Below are 26,532 nucleotides of genomic sequence, written 5' to 3' on the forward strand. Positions count from 1 at the left end.
AAATTCAGTGCAGAAAGAGAAGCTCCCTGTAAAAGCAGCATGAAGTTTGTGTATTTAAATGCATAAACATCAAGAAATTAATTCTTGAAGTATGGTTAACTTGGTCACACAATGCCCATATATTCGAAGGTACTTCAACAGTTCTCTGCCTAGATACTTACATGGCCTTTGTCACCATAGCACCTGAGTGCTTATAGTAATACAAAAAAATACAGCGTGTGTGGCCTTTGTCACCGTAGTACCTGAGTGTCTATAGCAATACAAAATACTGTGTGTGCAATGTGGCCAAGTGAAAAGTTCTGTGGGATTTTTCTGAATGTCCTGATATTTCATGCATTTAAATTCTCAGTCATGCTGTTTCATGACCATATGTATTTTTTACATTGAATATCCCTTTCTTTCCAAGTTGCTCAAGTATCAGATTTCCTTTTTACAATCGTAACCCACCCCATAGATCTTAGCATTAACATCTATCATTAAGACTGAAATACAGCTTCCATTTGTTTTAACAGCAATAATTTTTAGGCCTTTGTCTGCATAAACAAAGGTGTGGTGTTGAGAGTGAGAAGAGTTAGCTCAGTTTGGTGCAGCCTCTTTGGAAAAGGCTATGTCATAACCAGATTAAAACCCATCATAGAGCGGAGACCAGGACCAACCCATATCTTTTTAACTGTAATAATCCAGTTTAACGCTATATTTGCGGGCTGTCCAAACTGTCGGCCACCCCTAAATTCAACAGATGTTGCTAAATTCTGAGTTGGTTGGAAGCCAAAGTGTACTAGTGCCAGTATTTGCTCATGGCCCCCTAAGGGGTGCACACACCAGGGCATGTAGAGGCTAGGCATGTGAACCTGACACAATTACATCATATGCAATATATAAAGTATATTCAGTATAGAAAGCCATCCCCCTTGGGAGGAGAAAGAAAGGGTTGAATTTGGAGGAGCACTGTTATGTATAGTGCTAATGCTTGTACAGAAATTATATATTAACGTGGAAGTGTCACCCAGCTATTAAGTCTCTCAAGACTTTCTGTGCAAAGTTGTCAAGAATGTGGTTAATAAGTGCATCTTCAGCTTAACATCTGGATTTCAGCTATTTCATGTTTTGGATCCAGAAGACTCCAGTGTAAAATTGCCTTGACACATCATATTTTCCTCTTTCCACCAAAACTGTTCAGTAGCTTGTCAGTGTGACCAGGTGCTCAGCATACAGGGACGTTGTACAAACTTATTTTTGGCAGTTACATGATGTGTTTCAGGAAGGAACTGAATGATTAACTATCAGCTTGTGCAGGCTTTGTCTAAATGGGGGATCCAAGTTCCATAGCTTTGATTTGGTGATGGTTGTCCTGCATAACTTCCTTCTCTTTGCTGCTATTTTCCTGGCCCGTGACAACCTGGTATATTTTTAGCTTACTGCAAGTCCTTAATTCACTCCCTCTTTTTAAGTGGGATATAAGTTCAGTTTGTGGACCAGACGGAGGTGGGCAGATTCTCAATAGAGTGGAACTCTCCCAAGACTCTGTCAGGAGTAAAGAGACAGATTCTAGATAACAAAATGTGATGGAGTGTTGAGGTATATGAATGTGTGGTGGTGGGTACTGTGTCCCTTTCAAAAAAGAAAGATGAGGGCTTTCTCTTAGTGCTTGTTACAACTAGAGAGCTTGTGTTTTGGGTTTGATTCCCTGATCCTGGTTTCTCTCCATAGGAGCTGGAACTAAAAGGGCTGGGGGTGCTACCTCACTGTCTGGGTTGAAGTGTTTTCCATCATGTATAGGATTTACTATTTGGTACAATGACTCTTAGCACCCCCATTATACAATTTGTTCCAGTGTCACTGTCTCTTTCCCTGGGTTGTCAGATCAGACATGTGAAGGCAGAATGAATTCAGGTTCTGGAAGGCAAAGGTGTAGAGAGTGCCTCATATTGCTCTGCAGTGCCGACTGGGAACCTCATCTTGCTCTCTTTTCGCTAGAAGGAGGGATGCAATTGGACCCTGAGAGTGATGAAGGGAAAAATGGAAACTGTCGTTGGGACAATCCCAGGGATATTGGGATACTAAAATGCTTTCACCAAACTGCTTGTGTGATGCCCTCAAACAATGAAAGACTTAGTATTAGAGATGAGGGGAGAAAAACAGCCAGTAAGCCTCCTGCTTGGAAGCTGCAGGGTGCTAGAGTTCCAGCAGGGAAGAAATGGATCTCTGAAGGTAGTGGTAGCAAAGTAACAAAATCTTCTAGTGGACTGGGCACTGGACGTATACGAATTGTAGTATGGACAAATTTATGAAGAACTGGATGCATTTATGAATGCAATTATATGATGGGGTAGCTTGTGATAGTAGGAAGGCAGGCTCAGCAGCCAGTTTGGCTCATTTTCAGTTTGTCTTGTGTTCCTAAAAGCTCATGCTTCAGAGTTCAGCTGGCTATTAAACTAGATCTGGTGATCCCTTGTCACATTAAACTTTGTCTCTGCCATTGGCTCACTGTCTGACTTTACATTACTAAGTCTATCTGCTCTGCAGATGAGCTGTCTGACTTTACATTACTAAGTCTATCTGCTCTGTTTCTTCATCTACAGAGCAGGGATAATGTATTCCGTGGGCATGAAATTTTCACTCCTTGCTACAGAATTGTGCTCCAGAATGTTTTAATTTTATTCAATATGTATGTGTGTGTGACAGGTTGGACCCCCAGTTCTGTGATGCTACCTGATGTACTGGGGTTTCACTGAACCCCTCCTGGTCCACCATCCTGGATTCCCTCTCCCTGTTTTGCTGAATTTGGCTCTCCGGCCTCTTGCAGCACACGCAAACAGGTAGGGCCACACCCAGCTGCAGATGCAGACTGGAGTCAGCTCTTTGTGAGAGGATTCACCCAGCACTCACGCACACACCCCTTTTGGTGAATAAACCCAGAATAATACTGTCTTGCACTGTATAAAGAGATCTGCACAGCACAAGCTCATAAAAATTGCCCTCTCCCTCAGTGTGAAGAGAGATTTGCACAACTTGTCTCCCCCCCAAGTTAGAAATTGCACAAACTGGGTTTAATAATAAACAAAACAAATTTATTAACTATAAAAGACAGATTTTTAGTGATTTTAAGGGTTAGCAAACAAAACAAAGCAGATTACTGAGCAAATAAAACAAAATATGCATACTAAGCTGTATTTTCCACTCTATACATCTAATGAAGTGGGTTCTAGCCCACAAAAGCTTATGCCCAAATAAGTTTGTTAGTCTCTAAGGTGCCACAAGGACTCCTCATTGTTTATACTAAGCTTAAGATCTTAAAGAGACTGGTTTCAAGAAGTAATTTGTCACCCTAAATGTTATTTTAGGCACATTGCAGAGTTTCGGTAGTTTCGTGTTCCAGTTATTTCTTCTTCATACTGAGACAGGGGTCCAGTCTGAGACTCACCACTGCCTTTCCCTTCAGGTTAGTTCCTTTGTCCCTTCAGGTACTTTCAGCAGTCTTTCTTCTTGGGTAGGCAGTGGAGGAGAGTCCAGATTAACCCCCTTCCCAGCCTTAAAAGGATTTACCTAAAGTGGGAAACCTTTGTTTGATTCCCAGCCCCCTACAGAGGAAAAGTACCAGCTGTGTCCAAAGTGGTATTTTGTATCAGGTGACCTGGTAATGTCACAGCTATCCCTCTCAGGAAGGAGATTAGTATCTTCACAGTCTTATTGTTTCTTCCTAATGACCTATCAAGGCTGTGATGGCCTGTTGTTTGGTGGGTGTCTCCCAAATACACACACACACAGTTGTAATTGTTACATAGTCAATATTCCAAACTTTAAATGCAGAAATGATAGATTCATGCAAATTGGATAATTACATTCAGTAAGACATGACCTTTCCAATGATACCTTACAAGACCCATTTTGCATAAAATATATCTTAGGCCATATTCATATCACAATCATATTTCTATGAGGAATATGGGGTGTAACGTCACAATGTTTCTAGCCCTTGTGGTTGCAGAGAGAACCTTGAACATGAGAGCAGTGTAAATTGATGCAGTATTACCTGATTTTTCAAAGAGCGTGAAACAACAGTCCTAAGAGGTGTGAACTGTCCCATTCATCTCAAACAGGGCCTTATGGAACTCCATAATCCTGTGCTTTAGAAACTGGTGAACCTTCAAGATGGAAAATTCAGCATTTTACCATGGAAATCACCACTTTGCTACTGTCAGGAAGCTAGCATTTTGTTTTATCTCCCTGTCCTGCTAGGGCCTGCTTGCAGTTGCAACTTGCTCTCCAGTTTTCCCCCACAAGAAGGAGTTAACTGGATTGCAGAGCAAGCACCCTGCATTGTTGTGTGGAGCCACGCAGCAGCAGGTCAGGGAGCCAGAGCTAGAGTCCAGTTTGCAGCCAGAAAGCTCTGGGAACTGGTAACATAGGCTGGTGAGCTGGGCAAGCTGGAAAAAAGCACAGCAGCTGGGGAGTTAGGGAGATGAATCTCAAAAACAGACCACAAGCACCCTCCATCCTCTTCCCTGGCACACATGGGGAGAAGGAGGTGCTGTGTTAAGGCACTTAGACAATATTCTGGGAGTCAAATCACCTGAGGTAGCAAAAAATCTCTCTAGAAATGACCATTGATTAATTTTGTGTCAGAGACTGTTTTCAATGTTGAGCCATTTGTAGCTCTGTGTGTTTGTGAGGAGCTGGGAATGGGAGGCAGTTTAGTGTATCATCATGAAACAACTTACATCTGGAATTTAAAAGTTGTTGCCATACACTCTAGGTCTGCTTTCTGTGGAGCTTGGTCTCATTGCACCAGGGAGTATAAGGGACCCTGATAATACCTAAAAATCTTATCAGGGTTTAGGTGTGGGCAGTGGGAATTAATTAATATTTGTGTGGTGCTCTGACAAGGGAGAGTGTGATAATGTCTGGGAAGAGGGTCTCGGAGCACAGCCTGGGCTACATAGTGAAGAGGGAGGGATGTGATGGAATAGAATGAAGAACAGTCTTTCCCAGTTGCTGTTATCTTAAGAGTGTGACTGAGCTGCATGGACTCATTCCTCCCTCAGGGGACACAGGTGCGCAGAGCTATTTTTCTTTAATCACTTACATAAATTAAAATGTGTTCCTTTGCATTAAAATAATTAAATAAAGTTACGCCCTATATCTTTTATTGCCAGATAATATCTTTGAACCTTTGCCTCACCATCTTACTATCAGCTGCAAGGTATTTTTCAGGGTATGCGTAACCCATTCTGCCATTGTATCAAATCTGAAAAGCGTTATAGGCGGAGAAATCCCCTGACAGCAGTTAGTGCTAGTGTGAACTTTTAATCATTGTACCCGTTCGGAATAATGTTTTCCAGACATCTTCTGAGCTCCACCTGCCCCACACCAAGATGAAATGTACTGAGTGTGGGTGGGCCGTGCTTGATACTTACCAAGGGCTTGAATTTGTGTTTAAGTGGATTGTGGATGTGGTTCTAAAGCAGACTGATTGCTGGTGAATGAGTGATGCCATTGAGTCTGGAACAAATTGGTAAAGAGCAAGCACAGCCTCTGCCATCCCTACCCTGAGGATATTTTCCTGCTCTTTTTAGGACAGGCTGATACTTGCCGTGGTGCTGTAATGTACTTGTTTGGGATGGGAGTGTGTACTTTGGGAACAGGGTTCGTGTGCGCTTTAGGTTGGGAATGGTTCTCCTTTGTTTGTTGTGGTTTGGCTACTGATTGTTGAACTCATGGATTTGGCAACGCTTCTTCTTGCTAGGTGGAGCATCAGCCCAGACTTTTTGCTGCTCTGGTTCACTTCTAGCCAACATCGTAAAGGTTTAGTGACAGATCCACACTGTTTCCCTTTGGTATCTGCCCTGCTTGTGCTCTCCTTGCCCTTTGTGGAAGCAGTGAGATGGTTAATGTATTCTGCCAAGTTGTCCCTGTCCCCAGTGTTTATCACAGACAAGTAGCATTATTTTGTTAGCTAATGACAGATCCAGCACTCTTGTCAAGGTATGTAGATATCACCCAGCACTGCACCCAATTCCCTAACTGCCATCCTCAGAACATCCCTCAGGAGGACAGAAGTGCGTTGATTTGTGTCTTCCAGAATTTATTTTTCTACAGACCAGCATTTAAAACAATGCACAGGCCTTGAAAGGTAAGATTGGAGGACATTGGTAAGCTCTGCAGCAACCCTACTAGACTCTGACCAGTATGGTATTCATAATCTGTGTAGGGAAGGTTGTTGCAATACAGGGCAGAGAAAAGGAATTCAGGGGCTTCTAGAGCGTCCCTACCAGGCATTTAATGGTGCACAGTTTCAAAACTGGAAGTGCTGCAACCCTCATCTGCCCCCTTCATCTTCAGAACCTAGAAAAATTAAAGAAGGGTCATCAGTGCATAAATGAGTAACTCTGTGTAGCCAGAGAGGAGAAGCAGAATTTACGTCAGCTATTTCACCAACCATATTTATTCTCCTGAGGGAATTCTACACTACTGCACAGAATTCATGCCCCTACTTATTTCTTTGCTTCCCCGCAGAAAAATGACTTTCTGACAGGGAAGCAAAGGGAAGCTGCAAGAGCCATGGGTGCCAACTTTTCCCGGTGCCAGTGGGTGCTTGTCCCCAGCCCTGTTACGACTCCACCCCTGCCCGCCCCCATTCCAACCCCTTCCCCAAAGTCCCCACACCAATTCCAACCCCTCCTTTCCCCTATTGGACTCCGTCTCCAAATCCCCGCCCTAGCCCTGCCTCTTCCTGAAGAACACAGCATTCTCCCTCCTCCCCCGCCCCAGTACTTCCCACTGTGAAACAGCTGTTTCGCGGCAGCAAGTGCTTGGAGGTAGGGGGAGAAGTAGGAATGCGATGCGCTCAGAGGAGGAGGCGGAGTGAAGGTGAGCTGGGGCGGGGAGCTGTCGGTAGGTGCAAAGCACCCACCAATTTTTCCCTATGGGTGCTCCAGCCCTGGAGCACCCACGGAGTCGGCACCTATGGCAAAAGCAGTCATGCACCACTCCCTAGCTACGCAGGTACATTGTTTCAGGCATCTGGAGCAGGTGGAGGAGAGGTAAATCACTGCAGGGCTAAGGAGACGTATCCAGTGGCTCCTATCCTGAGCCGGGATCAGCTGCTAATCCTGGCTGGAGTGGAGGCAGGAGAGGACAGGACTTCCCCTTTCCCTGCAAGGAGTGGCTGGGGCTGTGTCAGACCCATTCCCAGAAGCCTTCCCCAGCTGCAGGAAGTTCAGCATCCTCCCCTGCTTCCTGCCCCCATCGCTCTTCAGATTCAGGGGAAGGAGTCATTGTACAGGAGCTGCTCCCCCTTCCACCCAACACCCGCACATCCAGACCTCCCATACCCAGAACCCCTCGAGCCCTCCATACCCAAACCCTACCCTATTGAACTTCAACCCCTGCATTTGGAGTCCCCTGCACCCAGCTCCTCTGCCTTTGGGCTCCTGCACCCAGACCACTTTCCCACTGAGCTCCCTGTACTCAAACCCCTTCCTTTGATGAGCCCTCACCCCTGCACCACCCTGAGCCCCCATATCCAAAACTCCATGCCATTGATCCTCAACTAGCTGCACCAAGACTCCCAGCCCACCAAACCCTACTCCCCAGCACTCAGACTCCCCCTGCTGAGACCCCCACACCTAGACCCCTCCGCTGAGCCCCAACTACTTTCACCTGGAAGCGCCTGCAGAGTCCCATTGTCCCTGCACCTGGAACCCCCTCAACAAGCCTCTGTGCATCCAGATTTCTCCCTCCCCCGCCCCGCTGCCTGCACCCAGATTGTCCCATACAGAATCCTCTCACCCCACACCTGGATCCCCCCACACTGAGTCCCTCCACACTTGGATTCTTCCTGGTGGAACCTGCCTGCCCCACACCTGGTGTGCCTGGTGCAGAGGGGCAGGGCCCCAGGGTTTTTCTGGTGCAGGCCCGGGTCTTGTGCTGTGTCAAGTTCGAGTGCAGCCTCACCAGTGAGTCTGTGTCCCGAGAGTGGGGAGGCTGCTCGGTGATCTCTCACCCAGGGGTGTGTCTATGCATTTTGCCTCCCCAAGCACGGCAGGCAGGCTGCCTTTGGTGGTTTGCCTGCAGAGGGTCCACTGGTCCCATGGCTTCGAAGAACCTCCCACAGGCGTGCCTGAGGGAGATCCTCCGAAGCCGCGGGACCAGCGGACCCTCCGCAGGCAAGCTGACGAAGAGAGCCTGCCTGCCGCCCTCGCAGCACGGGCAGAGTGCCCCCCATGGCTTGCGGCCCCAAGCACATGCTTGGCGTGCTGGGGCCTGAAGCCGCCCCTGCTCTCACCTTCGTGGAGCCAGTGGCCTGTGCTTCCCACTACTATGCTGGAGCCTCTGCATTTATTTATTGAAAAATAAAACGCACAGAATTTTTTTATGCAGAAATTTTAATTTTTTGGCACAGTGCCCTCAGGAGTAATACTTAACAGAATGAGAACCTCTTCTTGTCTCTCTCTACGCGGTGAGAACAAGTGCTAATAGCCAGACAAGAATGTACACTAATAGCCTGGCCTGGCTCTGGGCGTTGAAAGCCCCTTGTATTCTAATCTCTCTCTTGCTCTTTTGTTTGTAGCTCAGAGACATGTCCTCACGTATATGGAGGATGCAGTGAGCCAGCTGCTGGAGAACAGAGAAGATATTAGTCAGTATGGCATTGCCAGATTCTTCACTGAATAGTAAGTACATCCGGAGTCTGCCAATAGGACCACCCTGAGGGAGGCTCTTGGAAGCAGGCAGGGTACATGGAGAATGGAACTGGATACATGCTGATTATGTTGTGGCAGTGAATGTTGGAGCTGAGTAGGTTAGCCAAGGGCTGTCTGAGCATGTTTCAGAGATGTGCTTATTAAGGACAATGGGTCAAATTCAGACCTGATTTAAAAGCTGGGCAACTCCTGTTGGCTTCACTAGTTGTGCTTGCTTATTTTGAGGCTGAATTTGGCCCAGATAGCACTTCTATTCTCTGTTTTACTACTGTATCTGGGTCATCAAATATTATCTATCTTTGATAGCAATTTATTTTTTAATTCATGCTCTCGTTCACAGACAGGGAAAAAGGGAAAGTCTCTAGTTGTACCAGCAATACATTCTTTCCCTTTGAAGACTGTAGTGGGACTGGCAGATTTTCTGAAAGAAAATGGGTTGGGACAGAGAGGAGAAGGTTGCATGTTAATATCTTGAGACTGATTCTTGGTGAACTACCAAGCCAGGTCTTCGGGCCCTCTTCTTTTTCATATTCCCAAACAGAGGAAATGGGATATGGGACATATTTCAAAGCATTTGTGTATTGTAGCTCTCTGTGGTAAGAGGACTGGTTCCCTGTGGTACTTCATCCCTCTGATTCCCATCAGTGTCCTTGTTAATGTGTTCACTTTATCCTCCTATCTCTGTGGATTATCCATTGTGCTGTTCAGTCTTGTCCCAGCTGTTCTTTTTGTTTTGTGTCTGTGATGGGGTTCACAAAACCCACTCTGGGCAGCCAGGGATTAAGGAACTGCTCTGGACTCAGCCTGGCCTGCCACATATGTAGGAAATGCTCCAACTGGAGGAGGAGTTAAAAGGCAGGGGAGCAGCTCATTTGATGGCAGACTAGGGAAGAGAGCAGACCTGCAACCCCAGCAAAGGAGAACGGAGGGAAAGGCAGAATCTCTCCTGAAGACAACTGCCGAAAGGTCCCTCCTGAGGGAGGGGAGAACCTGCTAGAGAGACAGCCTGAGAGGGAAGCATTCCCCCTTCCCTCTCATATGATTCAGTTCTGTTAATTCCTTTTTACTTTGGACTACCCCAGCAGGGGAAATCTCTAGGCCTGAGCTGGCCCAGGAGGGTGGGCCATACTGCAGAAGGAGGCAATTGCTGCCCGAGAGAGGAAGAGAGCTACCATGGTACATGCAGCCTCCAGAAGGTGCCTTTGTGGTGAGAAGATGCTCTTCATGACGCCAAAACTCAGACAGCGACTTTGGGACAGTTGCAGGGAGGGTGACAGGAAGTGGCCCAGGGAGGGCAGCCTTAAGCAGCCCGTGGCTGTCAGATCACTGATTGCCCTCAAAGGGCTGTGGGTTGAAGCCTTGTGGAGTGGGAAGGCTTGAGCTCTCCTACAAACATCCCCCCTGCAGGTCACGGGCCTAAGCCCTGACCACTAGGCAAAGCTACCAACCAACCTCCAAGTGAGGCCGTCACACTCTGGTTCTTGTAAAGCTCCCTTTATTTGCTTGGTGTGTTGTTGCCTGGCTCTTCCAGACCCAACTACCATTATATATGGCTCAGCATAGCCACAATGGTGATGATCACTGATCTCAAGAGACCCCAACTGAGATGTAGCAAAATGCAAGATTAAAAGGGACAAAGAGAGATACATGGAAGATATAAATATGGAATCAACATGACACATAGGAAAGAAGATTTCAAGAGATTTTTGAAAGTAGTGTGAGGAAGAGAATAAGAAATGTCTGGAGGAGGGATTTACAGCCTCAGTTAATGTCTGGTTTCTTGGTGATAGAAGATGCTATGGTGGAATCCCTAAAAGATAGCTGGTACCAGAGCACAGACATTCTTCATGGTGAAGTTCAAGAAGGAGGTCTCGTATGTGTCTTGGTCCTCGCCATTCCAGGTATTAACGAACAAGTGGTGCCAGCCTCTCCTCCCTCTGCCACATTATGGAAAAAGACAGTAGGTTTGGAGTTTAAAAATCAGGCAAAATTAATGCAAATGCAATTCCAGGGGGCATTACAAGTTCTGGTATTGTGCTCAGTAGTGTAGAGAATAAAGAAGACATGAACCCTGAATTCAAGTTGTCTGTCTTGATTCTAAAATGGAAAAAGAATTTTTCTTATTTGTGTATTGTGATGTTTCTTAGAAATTGATTTCTCCAAGGGAGGGGGAGAGAGAAATTAAAATCCATTGTTAGGTGCAGTCACTGGATTCAGATTAGTACATAGTGGGAGGTGATGGGGGGAACCTTGGTTTGCTTTGACAGGAGCTCCAGCAACTCCTTCATTGGTGGTGAGTCTTTAGTGGCCAGTTGAAGGCCTCTTACTTACAGATTGACTGACAGAAAGCAATGAAAATTTGAGCCACTGACCTTTTTGCTGGGGGTGTGACTAGGTTGTGCTTAGATGTCTGAAGGACACTTTTTTTTCCCATTTTTTTTCCTCCAAGTCTAACCCTGATTCTGAATTTTGATTCAGTGAAAGGGGTTAACACTTCCTCCCTCCCCCCCCCCCACCAGCTTAACCCTAAAAATAGTCCCTCTATATGAACAGCCAGTGTCAAGAATACAGGGTACCTATAACACGATCATGGGTACTTCTGTGTCATGAACAAGTTGCTGAGATGAAAGTATGGTGCTTCCTATGGATACACAAGGTTGTGAGGCACCTCACCCCCACCTGCCCTTAGCATGAAAAAGCCTTGTTTGTGCCTGCCATCTGTCAGCTCCCTGACTTTAGTAGTAACTGGCAACGCAAGCACTTCCCTCCATGCCTCTGCAGATCCCACTTTCTCTTTACGGCAGTGTCCAGACCCTGATCGGTGGACACACACAGTTACCAGACCCTCTGATCCCAAAGGAACAATACACCACAGCTTACCAGTTACACCATAGAACACAGCTCCAATTAACACACAGCCCTTAGATTTGTTTATAGAGAGAACAGAGATTCAAATGATAGAAAGCAAGAATAGCGGAAACAAAGGTCATGCACTTAGGGATTAATAATAAGAATTTTAGATATACATTGGGGACGCATCAGTTGGAAGCAACAGAGGAGGAGAAGGACCTTGGGGTATTGGTTGATAGCAGGATCTCTATGAGCCGTGCCAATGCGATTATGGCCGTTAAAAAAAAGCAAATGCGGGTTTTTAGGAAATGCATCAGGCGAGGTATTCCAAGCAAAGGAGAAGAGGTATAGTACTGTTATTTATAAGGCGCTGATGAGACCCACCTGAATATTGTGTGCAGTTCTGGTGTCCCATGTTTAGGAAGGATGAAATTCAAACTGGAACAGGTTCAGAGACGGGCTACTAGGATGATCCGAGGAATTGGAAAACCTGCCTTATGAAAGGAGACTCAAAGAGCTTGGCTTGTCAGCCTGGCAAAAGAAGGCTCGGGGGATATGCTTGCTCTAATATAAATATATCAGGGGGATTACATTAGGGAGGGGAGGAAATTATTTAGCTTTAGTTACTAATGTATGGCACAAGGACAAATGGGTACAAACTGGAATATTAGGGAAGTTAAGACTTGAAATTAGAACGAAGGTTTCCTAAACCATTAGGGGAGTGAAGTTCTGGAACCAGCCTCCGAGGAGTAGTGGGGGCAAAAAGACTTTATCTGGGCTTTAAGATTAAGCTTGATAAGTATATGGAGGGGATGATATGATGGGATAGTTCATTTGGCATTGATCTTGGATTATCAGCAGATAAGTCTGCTTAATGGGTCTATGAGGGATGTGGATGGATGGGATCTGAGGTTACTGCAGAGAATTCTTTCCTGGGTGCTGGCTGGTGAAGTCTTGCTCAATGCTCAGGGTTTAGGCTGATCGCCATATTTGGGGTCGGGAAGGAATTTTCTCCAGGCGGATGGCAGGGGTCTCTGTTGGTTTATATGGTTTTTTTTTTCCGCCTTCCCCTCTGTAAACAACCATGGCAATGGGTCACTTGCTGGTGGATTCTCTGCAGCTTGAGGTCTTCAAACCACAATTTTGAGGACTTCAATAACTCAGTCATGGGTTAGGGGTTGTTATAAAAGTGGATGGGTAGGGTTCTGTGGCCTGCTTTGTGCAGGAGGTCAGACTAGGTGATCATTTTGGTCCCTTCTGGTCTATGAGTCTATAAAAGGTTAATATAAAATGAAATCAGAGAGTGCATACTAGAGATTAATCTTAACTATCAAGACACCCCTTGTCTAATTAAGTTCAGCTCACCCCAAGCCTGGCTGTGATCCTTTTTTCGTGATGCAAACACAATGTCAGTTCACTTCCTAGGTGGAGGACCTCAGCTGTTTCCATGTCTTCTCCTGATATATCAGACTACTTCTTGGATCTTAGTCATGAATTGGAGATCCTTCTGCTTTGTATTTCTTCCTGCCTGTATATTTTGTGATCTCCTTGACTTCACAATCTTGATTAGTTGGTAATTCCATATGCAAATAGATTTCCAGTGTAAGACACACAATGGTCAGCCAGGGAGATAAGTGCGTCCTATCCCTTGTCTGAACAGAATCTGTTTATCACCCTTTGACTTATCTTACATACTTTAAGAACATGGTTTGTAGTGTGCGTATATGTGTGCATGTGCACACACAAATCCTTACATATTATCTGTACATACATTTCACAATGGTTAGGATAATCCATGTGACGCAGGCTTTCAGTAGAGACCTTACGTGACCCTCTTTAGCAAACTAGTATGTAGCTACCAGACCCAGGAGCCCCTTGTAACCCTTCTGCATGCCTGTGCTCTCTGTTAGTCGGCATCAAGAGGTCCTTGGATCACAAGTAATCCCCTGCTAACAGGGGATTGGATGAGTGGATCCATGTCATAAGGTTATTGGGACAAATTAAGGTTCAGCTTGTGGAATTGATGCAGGTAGGAGACACCATACTGTGACTGATGCATATGGTTTTCTGTGAAAAGTGATGTTCAGATTGTTAACCCTTCTCATCAACTCTGAATAAGATCCCTCAATAAGCAAGGACTTGAAGGAAGAGAGAGTGAACAAAACTATGACCTTCGCCTATCAATCAGACTTCTGTTTTATCATGGTTGAGAGGGAGGAGGCTATGACACATCCAGCTGGCATTATCCAGGCACTCTTCCAAAGCAGATTTGGTTTGCACCTCCTTTCAAGTTCACTCCTCGGGGCCCTTTTAAACTTCTGGTCACCAGTAACTTAAAAATTGAATGACGATGAAAGAGCCTCTCCCTACCTCTTTGAAACTGTTCTTAGAACGTTTCTCTGCAGTATTTCTTCATGTTGGATCCTGCTGCCCAGACCCTCTCATCTCCTCCCATTCTGCTCTTGTCCCACCCTTGCCTACGGTACTCTTTTTTGGTTCTTGGTATTTTCAAACAAATATGATTTGTGCCTGTAAATGTAGAACATGAGTGTTTGCCAGTGTGTACAGCTCTGAAAGATGAAGATGCCCTGAACTGAGTTCGTTTCCCTGATACTCCTGAAAAGGGGATGTGAAATACCAGAGGGCTTTTGTGTTCATGTTAAATACTCCATAGAGCTGTTAACTTCTTCCTGTCCTATGGAAACAGTCATCAGATGCTTCTGTCCCTTTCGCTCTGGTAATTAAAAGTAGAATTTGCCATTGTTAGCAAGCCATACTCAGTGCCCCAGTATCAGAAAAGAAATAGGCTAAGTAGTAATTCTGATAGTTGTGAAAGCCCTCAATGTAGGATATATGAAATGTGGGAGATTTCTCCACTTTAAAGGAGCATAATTGACCAGAAGGAGGGACCTAGATATCAGCAGTGTAGGGAGCTGTCTATCATGGGAAAATAACTTATTCTCGTTCCCCAATCTCACTTGCTTCCCGTGCCCTTTGGAATCCCCCATGGACCCAAGGTCAGGTTGGGCCCAGTGGTTTATGCTCAGTATATGTCTACATTGAAATTGGGAGGTGTTTGCAGCATGTGTAGACATACCCAAGCTCACTTAGATCTAGCTAGACCAAAGCTAGCTTGAGCAACAATAGTGGAGTTGAGGCAGCACGAGTGTGGGGGACATGGGCTAGCCTTGCCTGCCCGGGATCCTGAGTAAATACTCAAGTGAGCGTTGCCTGTACTGTCCCCTGCTATTCTTACCCAAGCTAGCTTTGAACTAGATCAAAGTTAGTTCAGATATATCTACACATGCTGCAGTCACATTCCCAATTGAAGAGTAAACCGTCCCTTATGTGCTAGGGCTCTGCCATGCTGGTCAGTTTGATAAGGAACTCCAAAATCTTTGGCACTAATTCTATTTATGCTCAGCCTGAAAGACTTGTTTCCTCCCCCCTCCCCCCCCCGCAGTATTATGCTCCCTTCCAATGAACCTCCTATTGCTGTAACTTCCTCTAGGTGAGAGGATTGGCGAACACTCCCTTTGAAATGTGTGCACACCATTTTTGGTGAGATGGGAGGACTCAATACAGTGTGGCTTTCTGGCCCCTTTTTCCTGCTTTTCTTAGCCTTCCCTACTTTAGCTTGGAGAGTGAGAGACAAAGCCAGGGTTTTGTAAGACCAGCAAGGTCAATCTGGAGAACCAATGGTATGTGTGTTAAGTGCCTGGGTACTGTAACTTTAATCTGCCTAGGTCCTGTGTTCTCAAGTTTGTAAATCCTAGAGGAAAAGAATCAAGTGAGTGTGGTGAGGAGGAATGAGAGATACAGGATTACCTCACAGAGCCAGAAGTTCCCAAACTTTTTTGAGTGTGCACCATCCTCTCATTTGCCATGACACATCTCCTAACCATCCCCTTCATGATCACAGAACATCTTTGTGTCATTTACAGAAACAGCTTACATGAGCAACTAATATCAGGAAAGCATTTAATGTATTTTTAGCATGTTTTAGTGTTGTTTAGAATATGGAAACCATGTGACCAGCCAGCTGTCTATATTAACCATCAACATATGCTCAACAGACCTCTAGTGGTTCATGAACCATAGTTTGAGAACCATTTCCGTGGAGTAAGAGGAAGTTAAGTGATGTGTATTTCACTGCTATCCATGGCCTAACAGTAACTGCCCACAGGAGAGAGCTAACCTTTATCGCTCAGAAATATCTTTTGAAATAGAGCTGTAGCCTTTGAGGATGGTTTATCTCCTTCCCTAGTCTCATTTGTCCCAATCATATGGATATCTGCTTTCAGTCTTGAGAGTTCCCTGAGGCTCCTGTTCTAACACACTATTGGCTATTACAGGAACAGGGCTCAGTTCATTCTTTTGCAAATCAATTCAACTATCTCTCGTAGCTTTAAGAGCACAGCTCTGCCTCTCTCGTGGTCAGCCCTGATTTTACTGATCTTCTGAGAGGCTACTGGTATTTGTTCATTAAAAAATCCCAGAAATCTCTTTGCTTTTGAATCTCCACGAAATACAGACTTCCCCGAAACCTTCCATGCAATTAGGCAAATGTTGTTTTATTTGAACAAGCTTGACTTCTGTGCATTTTAAAGGGACTTGTTCCTTCTATACTTTATTGATCATGTCGTTTCTTGATTTTGACTTTCCCTTGACATTTAAGGCACTGCAACGAGGAGAAAGAAGCCCCCCTCAACACATCAGATACATACAACCTGCCTATTTGCTGACATCTCTTTTTATATATTGCCTTCTTGCCCATCTCTGGCTCCACCAGTGATGCCAGTGTTGATTGCTCATGTTTTCTCTTCACCCACAAATGGCTTTCTGCTTTCTTCCATGCTGCTCTGTGCATGGAATTAAATGAATTAATATATAAGAACTCTGCATTCTTCCCCTTCAGATGCCTCCTCATAACACACTTTTGTTGTGTTGCCAACAAGAAATTAGCCATCTGACGATGGCTAAATTGAGTGGCAGATGGGGTCAGCTGACTTCATTTATTTATAAAAGGAAAAAAGAAAACCGCTTTCAGCTGACTTGGAATCATCAGTCTGTGCATGCCATTAACCTATATAACCATGTATTCTTATAACTGTCACTGTCATCTTTCCTCTCCCTTCCATCACTGATGTGGTCTGGCTTGTTTGATGTTAGATTTTAAGCTCTTCAGGGCAATGACTGTGCCTTCCTCTGTGCTTTACAGCACCTAGCATGATGGGGCACCAATCCTGGTGAGGGCTTGTGTCTGCAGTACAGACAATGGGGGGGGGGGGGAAATCTTCAGGGCACTGATGATCCACTTTGGGTGGGAAAGAGAAACCCTCAGAGTCGAACAGCTCAATTGCTGTCATAATTAAAACTATTTAGTGAGATTGAAAGCTTTATTTTAAATTTTGGTTCACATTTTTAGGAGCTGATGAGGCTCTTGAATTTCTCCCACATGATCTATACCAGGGAGCCCCAAAGCAAACAGCAGTTTTTCCTTCTCTCTCTCTCTCTCTCTCTCTCTCTCTCATTTCCCTCACATCTATTGCAAAGATGACAACATTCATTCAGCTTCTCAAACACCCACCAGGTCTCTGCATCTCTTCTGCTCTAGTGAGGAAATGACAGGATTATGACACACGGACTGCTGGCTGCACTGAGCCATGTGACAGATGTGAAACTACTGTTTTCACCAACCTGACTGTGAAGCAAGCATTTTGGCTAGAAATCTCCACTGGGATTGTGTGCTGCTGATTTCTGACAGGTCTGCTGCTGTGTTAGCTGTGATTCGCTGCTCCCTAAGGGCACCGCTTGCTGGCGGGAATCTGCCACTTCTTCACTCTCCAATATCTGTGGAAAGAGGCTGACTGAATCTGCCACTTCCTCACTCACAGTTATCTGTGGAAAGAGGCTGATACATTCTCATGAAGACAGGCTGTTCTGCTCCTGTGTTTAAGGTGTCAGAGTAAGGGTGAATCTTGCAGTACATGTGAATAAGACACTTAGGCCAGGTCTACACTGCGACTTTAAATCGGTTTAATGGCCGATATACCGATTTAACGCTGTATCCGTTCACACGACGTCGTCATTAATATCGAGTTAAACGGCTCCTTAAATCGATTTCGGAACTCCTCCCAAACGAGAGGAGTAGCGCTAAATTCGATAGTGATAACTCGGATTAGGGTTCGTGTGGACGGAAATCGACGTTATTGGCCTCCGGGCGGCATCCCAGAGTGCAGCACTGACCGCTCTGGACAGCAATCTGAACTCGGATGCAGCGGGCAGGTAAACAGGAAAAGCCCCGCGAACTTTTGAATTACATTTCCTGCTTGCCCAGCGTGGAGCTCTGATCAGCCCGGCTGGCGATGCAGTCTGAAATCGAAAAAGAGCTCCAGCATAGACCGTACGGGAGATACTAGGTCTGATCGCTGTATGGGGAGACAAATCTGTTGTATCCAGCTCCGTTACAGAACACGAAATGCCAAAGCGTTTGAATAAAAAACTCCAGGATACACAGCGCTGCGTGACAAGCGTAACGGGAAGCCAGAGACTCAAATGGACGCTCATGAAGGGAGGGAGGGGGTACTGAGGACTCCAGCTATCCCACAGTCCACAGCAGTCTCTGAAAATTATTTGCATTCTTGGCTGAGCTCCCAATGTCTGTAGGTTCAAACACAGTGTCTGGCGTGGTTCAGGGAACAGCTCCTCAGTTTATTTCCCCCCACCACCACGTGAAAAAAAAAAGGGAAAGATTGCTGTGCTATGGCGTTTGCTCAATGCACTCCGGGAAAAAGGCGCCAAAGGGTTGTCTGCTGCCTTCACAAAGGGAGGGGTGAGGCTGTACCCAGCACCACCCGGGGCAGTGTTTTCTGCCCCATCAGGCACTGTGCTCTCAACACGGAAGTGGGAACTATGGGATAGCTGAGGAACAGCTACCCACAGTGCACCGCTCCTGAAATCGATGGTAGCTTTGGACCATGGACGCAAACAATCGATTTCGGGATCCCACTGTGGACGCGCTAAACCGATTTTATTAGATCTGTTTTGTAATATCGGTTTAAGCTAATTCGAAATAATCGTGCAGTGTAGACGTACCCTTAGAGAGAGACGATCTAACCCAGCCCTTTGAAAATCTTGCCACAGAGTATGGGAGAGAAGGGGTTGCAGGCCTCTGCAATGTACTCATGTTACTTCAAACTATTCCAATGGAGAGAACACTTGCAGTGGAATGGGAAGGTCACTGTATCTTTGTCTTGCTTAAAGATGGGAGAAAATTATTTGCTTCCTTCAGAAACTGAATTTCAGTTCACGACCTCTGCTTTTTGAAAACATTTTTCCCAGTGAAGGTTTATACAGATGTTCATGGAAATGGATTTGGGGTTCATGGCTCAGATTCACTTTGTGACAAAACTAAACTAGTTTCAGGCAGAAGGAGTGGATTTGCCATCTGAATGAAGACCCATATGGTATAGCAGGGGTCGGCAACCTTTCAGAAGTGGTGTGCCGAGTCTTCATTTATTCACTCTAATTTAAGGTTTCACTTGCCAATAATACATTAACGTTTTTAGAAGGTCTCTTTCTATAAGTCTATAATATATAATTAAGCTATTGTTGTATGTCAAGTAAAAAAGGTTTGTAAAATGTTTAAGAAGCTTCATTTAAATTGAAATGCAGAGCCCCCCGGACTGGTGGCCAGGACCTGGGCAGTATGTGTGCCACTGAAAATCAGCTTGCGTGCTGCCTTCGGCACACATGCCATAGCTTGCCTACCCCTGAGCTATAGGATAGTTTTTGTGGCAGCAACAGGAACTTGCACATCCCACATACAGGATGATGGAACCCTCATTTCACTTTAGTGTTGCTTCCTCCGTAGCAGCTGTCCTAATAAGTCCTGGCCTGTTAAACTAGGCAAATACACTGTCCTTTTCTTTGGCAGATTGCTTATGTTTATGGGAATAACACCCAGCAATTTTCCAGTACAGATTTTATGTTCTCCAAAATATATTTACAAAATATTGGAAAATGGGGTGGCTACTTCCCACTTATTTGCAGATTTTTATATGTGAACAAACGTCCAGATGAATCCAGCTATGTGTAATCAACTAAATCAAAAAAGAGAAATTATTCTGACTTGTTGATTGGGAGTGCTAGATTGTCAAGTCTCATTGTTCAAAAACTAAGGTTAGTACTCCAGATCTGTCTGTGACCACTCATTTATTAACTAGTGCTTTCTATGTAAAGATAACTGCTGAAAGATGTGCGCACATGTGCTCTCTCACATTGTTTTTCTGCTGAGAGAGAGACTCACTGCAAATAAACCTTCTTTTCTGCATGCATTTATTTCATCATCAGCTTTATTTGTGGAGTCACATCCAGTATGTCAGGCCTGCTACTGGTATCATGTAACTCAGTACAGGCTGCTGTGGTTTGGGTGTTTAGTGACTATACCTGCTGAGTGGTGGAGGATATGCCAGATACCTTTTGGAAAGAAAAGCAATATCCACAAAGAGAAACTCTGTCTGGCACTGTTACCTTGCAGCTAGTTCTTGGCTGAACAAAGGCAGGGGAAGAAAACCCTGAACCAAATTTGCTGCAACTCAGCTCTGCCCTCCAGCATTTCCTGCATCTGTGCTGTTTCCAGATGTCTTGGACTCCAAGCCTTTGGGCCTCATCAGTACCACAGAAGGGGATGTTCTGGTCCTAAGACAATTCTCTACCTCCCTATTTTTTTGGCACATACACCTAGGCAGAAAAGTTTGGGTACAATGATTCCTTCTTTGAACTTGCTTGTTGGAATGTGAGAACAGTATGCAGTGGTATATCAAATGATCTAGAGGAGTTCAGTGGCTTAGGAAGTCTGCCATTATTGACAGAGAGCTGGAGAAGCTTGACATCAGTGTAACTGCTCTCTGTCTGAAACCAGACTAGCTGACACAGGCTCCCCACACAAGATGCGTTACACCTTTTTCCAGTGTGAAAAGAGCAAACAAGACCCCAGTGAGCATTGGTTAGGTTCTGCAGTCAAAAATTTATTAGCGTGGATGGCAACAACACAAGATCAAGGACGGTCTCTCCAATTCATTATGAACCTCTGAGAGCTGTGTCATTGATTTATCTCTCCCCATTGAATGCAGATGCATCATGGAACACGCACAGACTGAATAGCTACATGCGTCAACCTCAGCTCTTGGTAAAAGCTTTGTACAAGATAAATTGGTTTGCAGCATACTCTGAAGAAATGCTTGCAGGTGTTGGTGGAGATATGCTATGCATTTTGCTTCATACATAAACCCTTCTCCTGATGTGTGGTAACTGCAGATTGGCTAAGAGTGCATTGTCACAAATATCAAGTCAAAGTGCTCAATCATACTGGCTCAATTTGTACGAGAAGGTTCAGACATCCATTGAGAATGGAGATCTAAGAGGTATGTATGATTAAATCAAGAAAGAAATAGGTCCTTCAGTCAAGAAGACTGTCCCACTCAAGTCACTTAATGGGGACGATATCATTGAAGAAGCAGACAGACGCAAAATTGTGTGGAACACAATTGCAAACTCTATTAATTGAAAGCACTTCTTCAGAAACAGTTCTATATCAAGCTCTTCAACAGTCAGGAGCATTAGGACTTGCATTTACTACTATCTCTAAATGAGCCTGAAAAGGCACCTGTCTCCCAAGCACTGGGAAAAGCTGCAGGAAAAGATGGAATTCCAGCTAAAGTACTGTAAAAAAGGAGGACAGGGTGTGCTTAACCATCTGCATAATGTCTTGCTTGCTGAAGGGAAGGACGGGTACCAGAAGACATGAGGATGTCAACAGCATAACGTATCAGAACAGAGACAATCAGAGTCCTTGCAACAGCTACAGAGAAATCTCCATTCTTAATGTTCCTGCTACGTCATTTGCATGGATTATTCTCAAAAGAGACTGCAAGTTCTTGCTGAACGCATATATCCAAAGAGTCAGTGTTGCTTCTGTGCTTGTCGATCAACAATCGACATAACTCTGCACTTAGTCAACTTCAAGAAAAGTGTCAAGAATAAGGAAAACTTCTCTACATTGCCTTCATAGATCTTATAAAGGTTTTGACCTAGTCATCAGGAAGGTCCTTTTCCATTTCGTAGAGAGAACTGGTTGCCCCGAGTCTTCCTCAGTCTGATTTGATTCTTCAGTCTGACAGCTTTGAAATCTACAGTGGTGTCCAACAGGGATGTGTTTTGGCACACAAACACTTAAATATATTCTTCTTTCTATTGCTTTGTCATGCTTTCTCAAGTAGCACTGAGGGTGTACATCTCCTTACAAGTGTCACGGAGTCAGCGGGCGATGCTCTGGAACTGCTCCCCACCAAGCTACTCAGAACTTCAGGGAGCCTCCTCTCCCTTGGAGCAGACTTGTTCAGGGCAAGAAGCTCACACGTCTTCACCTCCTGGGTCTTTCCTTGGAGCATTCAGCATCCTCTGTCCCTCCGTGCGCTTCCCACAGCGAGCCTGCCTCAGCGGGGTCCTGGGGAAGCCACAGGGTCCTGCACCCCCACTTCGCAGTCAGATGTGACTCTCAGCCAGCCAGTAAAACAGAGGTTTATTTGATGACAGGAACAGGGTCTAACACAGAGCATGTAGATGCAGCGAACCGGACCCCTCGGCCGGGTCCATTCTGGGGGGGTGGGGGCAGTGAGCCAGACCCCCCTACGTCTGCACTTCACTCCTCATCCTCAGCCAGCTCTAGACTAACAACCCCCTCCAGCCCCTCCTCTCTGCTCAGCCCCTTTCTGGGCCAGGAGGTCACCTGACCTTTTTGTCTCCAACACCTTCAATTGGCACCTTTGCAGAGGAGGGGTCCAGGCCATCAGTTGCTAGGAAACAGAGTGTCAGGCATTTAGGTGCACTGGCCCTTTGCTCTGCAGCAATCACACACCTTTATCCCACCACCTAGATATTAAAAACTGCATAGGGGACACTGAGGCACCAACACAGTATTCAGAGTAACATTAAGGACATTCCCAGTTTGTCACAACAAGATCATGCATATTCTGTTTATGTGGTCACTTCTCTGTAGTGACTTATTTCAGAGATGGATGCAGTCAAATATTTCATAGACTAACACCTTGTCTTCTCTTTTTAGATTTAAATTGGATATTTGTTTCATTACTGTCTTTGTGAATATCCTAGTGGTCCTCAAGATCTGTGTATTGGAGGGTTCTTTCTCTGTCTTGCAATTCTGACTGTAAAGCTCTTCTCTTCTTTCCTTCAATTTGTGATGTTGGAGAAGTGAAGGAGCTCTTGGGACGTAGATGGTGAACAGTAGCTATCTCAGTTGCTCTCCCTCTATTGAAGAAGTATAATGAGGAACTCATCATAATGCAAAGGAAAAAAGACATACCACAGTGAGGTCATTGCTCAGCAGCATACCTCCATGCTGGCAGCTCACTCTGGGAAGCCATTTATCTCTGCTCATCATCTGTACTAATGGAATGCATAGAAAAATAGGATGACCAGATAGGAAGTGTGAAAAATTGGGACAGTGGAGGCGGGGCGGGGAAGGAGAGGGGAGTAGATGCCTATATAAAACAAAGCCCTGAGTATTGGGACTGTCCCTATAAAACTGGAACATCTTTTCACCCTGTAGAAAAACCACATGGCAAAAAGGTAAATAGATACACATCCTTAATCAGATGTGGTGAGAATATTTTATAGCCTTTGACACACAATCTGTACTACTGTGTGTAAAGCAATAATTTTCCCTTTGTATGCTCATTGTGTTTCTTGGGCCTCCCACTCCTATTTATTTGCTATTTCCAGCCTTGTGGCCCTTGCTGGTATCTGCAGTCTTTGGATCTCTAACTTGATTTGATCTCTGAGCTTTACGGCTGCCATTTTGGAATAGGTACCGGGCTGGTTCTGTAAGTCTGCACTTCCCTCAGTCTCAGGCTCTGTGGATGGATCATTCACATCATCTTGATGTTTATGTTCCATGAATTGAGATCTCATCCCATTCCTGTTTCTCTCTGCAGCATTCATGCTATCAGCTGTACACAGTCTTTCTTTCTAAATACTGCCTGTTAAGTTTAGTTTGTCTTTGGTTTACTCATTCTGGCCTCCTTTTGTTCTGTTTCCCTTATCTGGAATGAACAGAAAATAAACGTAAACTTTTGCATTTTGTTTCCAACATTATTCCTTGTTAATCTCTCAGTATCTGGTATAAAAGTATCCAGGGTGTAACACTGAGGCTATGTCTTCACTACCCGCCGTATCGGCGGATAGCAATCGATTTCTCGGGGATCGATATATTGCGTCTCATCTAGACGCGATATATCGATCCCTGAACGCGCTCCTGTCGTCTCCGGAACTCCACCAACACGAACAGCAGTAGCGGAGTCGACAGGGGGAGCCACGGTCGTCGATCCCGCGCTGTGAGGACGGTAGGTAATTCGATCTAAGATACTTCAACTTCAGCTACGTTATTCACATAGCTGAAGTTGCATATCCTAGATCGATCCCCTCCCCTAGTGTAGACCAGCCCTTAGCTAACCAACAGTTTCGGGAGTAGATCCTACTGACTAAGCCTCTTCCTATGGATACCTCGGTTTATAGGGCACATCAGTGCCACCTGCCCTTAGCATGAGAGGCTTGTCTGAGCCTGCCAGGGGTCAGCTTCCTGACATCACCAGCCACAGGCAGCAGAAGCATTTGTCTCTCAGCCCACGTGGCTCTACTGTTCCTCGGCAGTGTAGCAATAACCACAATCCAACCTCTAAGTCCTTTGAGAATCTCCCTGCCGATCAGCCTCTGATCCATTGCACTCTCACAGAACTACATATCCTCTGTTCCCAAAGAAATAGTACAGGTTACCAGTTATAGCATAGAACATAGCTCCATTTAACACATAGCACTTAAACTTATACTTGCTATAGACAAATCCTATTTAACCAAAAAAAAAAAAAAATTCAAATTATAACAAGCAGGAATACTGGAAACAAAGGGTTACATATAAAATCATAACACACATACTAGAACCTAAATGTAACTAATAGGACATTATGTCATAAAATCAAAAACTGTCCCCACATCCTTCCAGTATATTACAGCCAAGCTTGACTGTGATCTTCCATTCATGAAGCAAGCTCACTGAAAGCTTACTTCCTAAGTGAAAGATACAAGGGTGACCCTTTGCAGCCCCTGATATATCAACACAATCATTTGATTTTTCTTTACTCATAGACTGGACACCTTTCTGCTGTGTTCTTTCCTGTAGATTTTGCAGGCGTTTGTTATTTTTTAATCTTGATTAGCTAGTAGTTTAGCATTCAGATAGTTATCCATTGTGAAGCACACAATACTCAGTTGCATATAACCAAACAGATACATGTTTCCTGCCTGTGTGAAAGGAACATGTTTTGTCACCTTCTGGTGACCTGCTTTAACTCTCAGACCCTGAGAACGTAATTTCCAGTAGAGGTATATAACTCCCTTAAATATTACCCTTACATACATTTCACAATGGTTATGACGACCAGTGTGTCACTGGCTCTCAGTAGGCTTCACATGCCGCCTTTTAGTGAATTATTATGGATAAAACTGATCCAAGGGTCCCTGTAAATCTGTATGCATCTCTGTGCTGTTTGCCAATTGGCATCAAGGGGTTCCTGGGTCACACTGGCTCACATGCTGCATGGCAGATTCTCTACAGTTGTCTGTATGTATGCTCTGAAGGACTCCACCATTAAGCCACCAAAGGTATATTCAAATCCGCAGCATGACATATGAAAAAGCAGGAGCAACAGGTAATTTGATACAGGTTTTTTTTAATCATGTGTTTAGAATGGCTTTTGCGTGATTCTTTAGAACATGTTTTATTGTTTTCTGGAAGGGAGACATTGTGGAACACATTGACAGAGTTTTTCTTTCTCTCCATAAAACAGATTGTTGTCCAGAGCTGTGTGAGGCCATTGTTGAATACTTCATGGCTCCTGCATTGGCCTGCCCTATACGTTCCCCTGTCTGGGGCCAGAGTAGAATTTTTCTTCCAAATTTGAAGTGCATCAAGATAAGGGATTCATGAATTAATGCACCCTAAAAAAATAGATGTGTTCACCAGAGTCCAAGAAATCTACCATTTTGTTGCCAAGATGTAGCCAAAAAACAGCAGAGAGTACTTTTCTGGGCTTTTCTAGATGGAAATCTAATGTTCAGTACCAAAGATTAATTCATTCAGTTTTAAAAGTTTTTTATTTTGAAATATCATGGTGGCATTTTACTGATGGTGAACTATTTTTGGCTCACTGGGAATTTCACAGGCTAGGTCAGAACAGCAGGAGATGCTATGCAGAGAGGAGTTGTTCACTCCCTGGGTCACCTGACTGATGGGAAGCAGAAAGCCATTCTGTAATATTTATTTTTCTTTAATAGACATTTTTATGGAGTTCATCATTATAGTTTATGAGTACATTGCAAACAAATCCTCTTAACTCCCTGCAACACCAGGAAGTCTCCTCTTCATTTTATAGATGAAGAAAGTGAGGTACAAAGGCTATGACTTGTCGAAAGTTGTGCAATGAGGACTTGGATCTCCCAACTCTCAATCCTGTGCCTCAACCACAAGAGTATCCCCACACACTGAAAGTCACTGTACAGCTGAAGTAGAAACTGTCTTCTCTTTCCAGTGTGCCGGATCATAGCTGTATAGTCAACAAAGCATCAGATACCTGGTAGGTAAGGGTTAGAAGCCTCCAGTGTTTGCAATACAATGACAAGTTTTTATTAGCCTGATGCTTTCTGGGGAGGAGTAAGGAGAGTGTAAGTTATTGTGAGGAAAGTTGGGCAGTAACTTGTAGTGACCACCATAAACTGTCCGCACCAGTACTCAAGTGGCCCCCTCTCTCTGGTGGGTGATTTACCACCGACTTTCAATTCTTTGCTACTTATCTTTTTAAAATCCTGTCAGCCAGTCCCATCTGGTCTGTGTGCTAGATTA

General features: G+C 44.8%; 1 protein-coding gene across 3 annotated transcripts in view; it reads left to right on the top strand.

Annotated features, from left to right (window-relative positions):
- Positions 1-26,532, top strand: part of CSTPP1 (centriolar satellite-associated tubulin polyglutamylase complex regulator 1) — a 147,149-nt gene that overhangs the window by 23,921 nt on the left and 96,696 nt on the right. For 2 of the 3 annotated variants that reach the window (XR_004373941.2, XM_032782182.2), the window contains exon 2: positions 8,573-8,675. The exons of the other annotated variant lie outside the window; for it this stretch is intronic. Coding sequence is in view for 1 of the 2 variants with exons in the window: in XM_032782182.2 (XP_032638073.1) it covers positions 8,573-8,675 (103 nt within the window). In the remaining variant the exon portion in view is untranslated. The remainder of the gene's footprint in view (positions 1-8,572; positions 8,676-26,532) is intronic. 3 annotated transcript variants of the gene reach the window in all.

This window comes from Chelonoidis abingdonii, chromosome 4, assembly GCF_003597395.2.
Source record: "Chelonoidis abingdonii isolate Lonesome George chromosome 4, CheloAbing_2.0, whole genome shotgun sequence".
In the NCBI taxonomy this organism is placed as follows: Eukaryota; Metazoa; Chordata; order Testudines; family Testudinidae; genus Chelonoidis; species Chelonoidis abingdonii.